Source organism: Palaemon carinicauda, chromosome 11 (genome assembly GCF_036898095.1).
Source record: "Palaemon carinicauda isolate YSFRI2023 chromosome 11, ASM3689809v2, whole genome shotgun sequence".
Classification (NCBI taxonomy): domain Eukaryota; kingdom Metazoa; phylum Arthropoda; class Malacostraca; order Decapoda; family Palaemonidae; genus Palaemon; species Palaemon carinicauda.
The window spans coordinates 144,533,820-144,539,819 of record NC_090735.1 but is presented as its reverse complement, the minus strand read 5'-3'; the positions used below and the strand labels follow the sequence as shown (position 1 = coordinate 144,539,819).

Here is a 6,000-nt window from a genome sequence, read left to right as displayed (position 1 = left end):
AACATAAATATTAACCATATAATTTTGTATCCTCTAAAATCTAAAGCCTTACCTCAAATCGATCTAGCTATGTTGCTACTAAGAAGAACAACTGGTGAAATTGATGCTGACCAAAGATGCTGATGGTCTTTATATGCGATGTGGAGAGGAGATCAGTTGAGATGCCAGTTACTCCATTATTTACACTATTTTGGCGCCATTCAATGTGCCAAGTCTATCGTCGAGTTTTACTGAATAGAAAACTAAATCTTGTTTATTCTTAGTCCTAGAAATGACACACGCAATTCATAACGATATATAATGAGTTATTGTTATTAAGTCATTACAATACAGACTATGAATATAATTTGGCAGATGCAATATCAGGTAAATTCCCAGGAATCTTCCTGTTAGAATTCCCTGACTAAGAACTAGTATATGACGCAAGATGGCTTGCTTAAAAACCGGATGGTCCACCCATCTCCTCTCCTACCCTAACCCCGGCACCCAGTCAACACATTCCATTTCTTTGCGGAAGAAGAAGAAGAAGAAGCGTACATCAGCAGTGCCGAATGTTTTTAAAAAAGTTTTTAATTTTTTTCTATTTTCTCACTAATAAGATTCAGGGACTTTCAGATAATTTATATTAACTTGATATAACTTTTGATCTAAAGTCTTAATCTGTATACTATTAATACCACCGAAATATCTCAAGTACCACGTATAGATTTTGTTGTTTCATAAAAAAAGTTTTTCACGATTGTATTTGTATAGGCACCCATTTAAACACACATTTTAGCAAGTATATTTTATCAGATGGACAATCAAACAAACATAAGCTCACATTTATTTACAAGCTGTACCAGAGATGGAAAATAATCGTTTCAACACTAAATTTTGCTTCCCCTCAGAAAGGAAAAATGTGGAAATGATGTTGCAAGATATTGCTCTAGTGTTGCATTTCCTCTTACAGCAAAACTATAAATGAACCCCCATTACTTGTAATATTTGAGTCCTCTGTCAAAATTTTTCAAATCTAGCTATGTAGATGAAGAAATACAATAGTCATGGATTTGGAAACGAAGATCAAATATCTTGATAAAGAATGGGATAAGATAAAAGCCATATATTACCCTACCAAACTCAGAGTATAAAAAAAAATAATAAAAGGAAGAAGAGAAACTTACGGAGGAATTTAACTCCAGACAGTGGTGGAGCAAAGGTCGGAGGCTGTGGCGCTATCATAGAAGATGTAGTGGCTACTTACTTGCAAGGGAGTCTAAGGCAAAGGCATATGTATTAGACTTAGTTCTGTCAGATATCAAAAGAAGGAGGATGATGTTTGTGGAATAAAATTGATTTCTCATGTGTGTGTGTGTGTGTGTGTGTGTGTGTGTGTGTGTGTGTGTGTTTGTGTAGGCAATGGAAAGAGTTATAATTACAGAAGGATTGAAACCGTCAGACCAGTACTTAAATGATCACATAATTCTTTAGTGGTAATAATCAAAGGCTGGCTGGTACTTTAACCTACCTACCACCTATATTTCATCTTGTAAAGTTGACATTGATTTGTTATCTTATTTTCTTTCAATTTAAAAGGTATAGATTATTATGAAATAATTGAAAATAATGTTTAATTCAATCTAGCAGATCACATTAAAAAAAAAAAATAAGGTATATAATAATAACATTTAGAATCATTTAAGAAAATCCGTTGCATTTAGTTCAAATCGATCGATGCACAATGAATTCCAAGATATGAAAAGATAAAGATTACAAATTTCAGGTACCCAAGCCACTGTACCCAAACCTGAATTGCAGCAATAAATAGTCGTCCCTGGTAAAGTCCCTCGTCAAACCCCAGGAATGGCTCTTTAGCAAAAAAAAAAAAAAAAAAAAAAAAAAAAAATAGGCAAGTGAAAAAAGAGATTTACTGCTACTCACGCAAATCGCTTTCTGGACTTTCTTGGCCAATTGAATTTTTTTTTTCTTTCTTTTTAGCCGGTTAAGTCTGGTAAGATGGACCTGACACATTCAGACTTCTTTAACAAAGAAATTTTGATAATTTTATGATGTATTTATTGTAATTCTCTAAACTAATTAAAATGATTACCTTTCGATAAACGCATGTAATAATTATTTCAACAGTCTCATTTTCCCTTGTTATTTTGACTCCAGAAATGGTACCGGGTAGTAAGTCAACTACGGACTGTAGCCAAAAACTTGGTTAAGAATTGCGCAAGACTAACAGCCATTGCCTGGTCCCCCTTGGACTAGCGTAGGTATAGAGGGGCCTTAGGAGCTTATCATATGTAGGCCTACTGCATATATGTTCGATCCTTGGGAAATTGACCGGTCCTTGCCTCTGCCATTCATGAGTGAACTTTACAATCTCTTCAGAATTTTCAAATGTATCATAATGTTATTGTGATTTCGTGTAGTAAAAAATCCACACAATAAATTAGATTAAGTAAACACTTTATGCATAGAGGTATTTTGTTTATTGATACGAGTAGTGGTAATGAGTTCTCATTCCTTCTCTTCTGAAAGTATCATACATAGAAGATAAAACCCCTATAGATTAATTAGACGAGATTCCTGTCAATCAAAATAAGCAAAGTGAAGAACTAATGAGATGAAATACTGAGCAAACCTTGTGCAACATTTACATGACCTATGCATTTAATAATGACGTCTTTATTCTATGGTTTACCGGAATGTAATGTTATCAAAATTAGACATCATGTACTTAAGTAACTAACTACCTATTTACGTAACTAAAACTTACGTCATTCCCTTCTATATATATATATATATATATATATATATATATATATATATATATATATATATGTGTGTGTGTGTGTGTGTGTGTGTGTGTGTGTGTGTGTTTCCTGTTGGAGATAGGTGTCTCAGCCACAGAATGGACCTAAGGTCCATTAATGGCCCATGAGAGAGAGAGAGAGAGAGAGAGAGAGAGAGAGAGAGAGAGAGAGAGAGAGAGAGAGAGAGAGAGAGTTATACCTTTACTTCAGTTTGTGGTTAACTGTGTATCGTTAGTCTTAAATCTCGTATACAAATGAAAATGATCAACCAATTATATCAATTGTTCGTCATTCATCAGAAAAGGCTTTTACATAATAGCTTCAATGTTTCTTCACCCGTATAAGGAAACGAAGTAATAATTCGGAGGTACCGCAATTTGATGGTAAAGTAAAATAGATTTCCAAAAGAAAAGAAAAAACGTTTGCCATTACATATATTCGATTCTTCTTCTTCAAACATGGAGGCTGACTCGGGTAGTGAGCGAATGACTGAACCTGGGGCTCTTTCGTAAGCAAACTGACTTTCGCAATCTGCACTTCTTGCTCCCACTCGTGGAATTCCGGCTGCAATATTCTTGGGAATTTACCGCGTTTCGAAAGTGCCATAACGTATCAATATCCTCATTGAAATTTCATGAAGACGACAAATAAGATATTTTTCATACATAATTATTCCCAGTTTTAGAAGAAAGTTGATGAAGTATTCGTAGGACCGACTCATTTCGCTAAATCCCTGTCCGTTCAGCCGGTGTTGGACAAAACTAACTGGCTAAGGGCACAAAAAAGGTGGTATCTGGCATCTCGTGGGATCTTCTTCCCTTGCAGGATATAAACATCAGAGCTTCCTTAGTCAGTGTCAAATACTCCTGCTGTTCTTCCGAGTAGCAACAATACTAAAGCCAACTAAGGTAAGAGTTGAGAAAATATAGAATTGAAAGGTCATTGCTTATATTTATGGGCTTCTTAGATGAGACTTTTATGCTTGTTTTTTTTTTTTTTTTTTTTTTTTTTTTTTTTTTTTTATGGCAGCCTACTTCAAAAGAAATTATCAAAATAAATATGTTATGTTTCATATTGCCAATTCACATATATTTTTCTTGATAACAATACCATTACATATTCATGTTCCATACTCAATGAGTTGTCGATATATGATATAAATGTATTAATGCTCTATTATATGTAAATTATCATATTGGCCGCTACTATTATATTCATATTGTTAACTGTTTAGTAATTGAAAAAGGATATTAAAACAGATTTCCTTAAAAGTTATTTTTAGTAATCAAGCTTATATCTATATCTATAACAATAGTTATTAAACTTTGAATCATCAGTTTTTGTAAAACAACTATGACTTTTGATATTTGTTTTGAAATACTATAGAAATAATTTCCATTGCTTTTCTATCTGACCACAGTGAAAACAAATATTTAGAATAAAATGCTTCCATCAAACATGAAAAGCTTCCGACAAGTATGAATGGTCAAATGTAATTGCTCATCGGGATACAGAAGTTCTAAATCAAATTCAAAACTATAAATATGCAAATAAAAGTTTTTTATTTTCTTTGTTCACAGCCAAGATGAAATTCCTGATTGTAGCCTCCTTCTGTGTTGTTGTGGCTGTTGCCCAGAATGCTATCCAGCCAAAACCAAATGTTCGAACATTGCCTGCTGAGGTCCGAAAAGGTTAGTATCATTCTAACTTTTTTTCGCTTAAGGAATTTAAAAAATAAGACTATTGGCCTAAAATAAATTATCAATATATAGTCAATATAAGTTCCTCCTCCAGCTGTAATTGTTTATTTTGTAGCGATTTTCTCATGTAAAGGGGGAAAATGATAAATGTAAACTTATTAAACTCATGAAAGTAATAAATAAAATTAAAGAACAAATTCTTATTTTAACAGAGGCTCCCGGCCAGTGTTATGGATTCACAGCCAGAAAGGCCTTCGCCGTAGGCCAGTCTTGGTCTCTGGCTCCCTTCTGTGGCAGAGCCACCTGCCTCCAACACGAAAACCGGCTCTTCGAAAAGGTGGAGGACTGTGGCTTTGAGCCAAAGCCGTCTCCCGGCTGCAGAGTCGTCAACGAAGCCGACCAAGCTAAGCCGTACCCAGCCTGCTGTCCCAGATACGAGTGCCAGCCTGGTGCCAGTCTCCAGTACCCAACTGAGGAGGAACTCAGGGCTGCTGCACAGCAGGCTGCACAAGCTGCACAGGGCGCACAAGGATAATTTCTGTGTCAGAAAGTTTTAGGCTAAAAATAGAAAAAAACAGTATATGTATATAAACTGTACAAAGAACTCTGAACATTACTCATTCTGACGAAGTATTTCATCTTACTGAAGTTTTATCTAGTCCTGACCGATATGATAAAATTCAAATAATCTCATGAGAATATATCTATCATATCTTACCAGGTTATTCTCACTTCCCTGATTCTTCTTATAGATGTTACTCGCAAACTGATATGTAAAAAGTAAAATTTTTTTTGACATAAATGCTAAAGTTTTTATCTATTTTCATAAATAAATAAATCTATTCTATAGAACATCATTGTTTTCTATACCCTTTCTTTATATAACTAAGATTATCAAAATAAGTTACAGAACAATAAAACTTTATCAATAAACTCGGAAAACGGACAAAAATCTTTTTGAGCTTTCATCTTATCGCGGAAATTCCACAAATTACCAGATTTAGAAAATATTTTTTGTTCTTTTTCTAAAATATTAAGACATGACTTAGTTACATCGAAAACTCTATAATTATGAATAATATAATGATATTCTTTTCATTATATAATTTCCATCTCATCAAATTATTTGATGAATATTCTGTGTTCGGGATTTAGTTTAAAACAAGTAAATGAATTTGAGAAGTTATTAGAATAGATTTTAGGTTATTGATTAATCTGTTAAACTCCTAAAAGTATTAGAATTATAATAAAACACTTCTTAATTTTTTGCAGATCATCTCAAAAGATTTTGTCTTTGTTTCTTTTGATTAACATGGCGATTACCTTTCTACATTATAAGGGATTTCTGACCCCAGTATGATACTTTTACTTTCTGAAATTAATAAGAAATAAATAAATGAATAAAACAACCAACATTCAAGCATTGTTTTTTAACTTGATTCATCTTATCCATTGTTTGTTTGTTACTTAGAATTGGCTTGATAATTATGATAGAA

General features: G+C 33.3%; 1 protein-coding gene across 1 annotated transcript; it reads left to right on the top strand.

Annotated features, from left to right (window-relative positions):
• Positions 1-3,679: 3,679 nt before the first annotated feature.
• On the top strand, positions 3,680-5,077 carry LOC137650274 (uncharacterized). The gene is made up of 3 exons (XM_068383587.1): positions 3,680-3,712; positions 4,385-4,495; positions 4,717-5,077. Exons 2-3 carry the CDS (start codon positions 4,390-4,392, stop codon positions 5,037-5,039), a joined length of 429 nt encoding a protein of 142 aa, XP_068239688.1. The 5' UTR covers positions 3,680-3,712; positions 4,385-4,389; the 3' UTR covers positions 5,040-5,077.
• Positions 5,078-6,000: the final 923 nt, after the last annotated feature.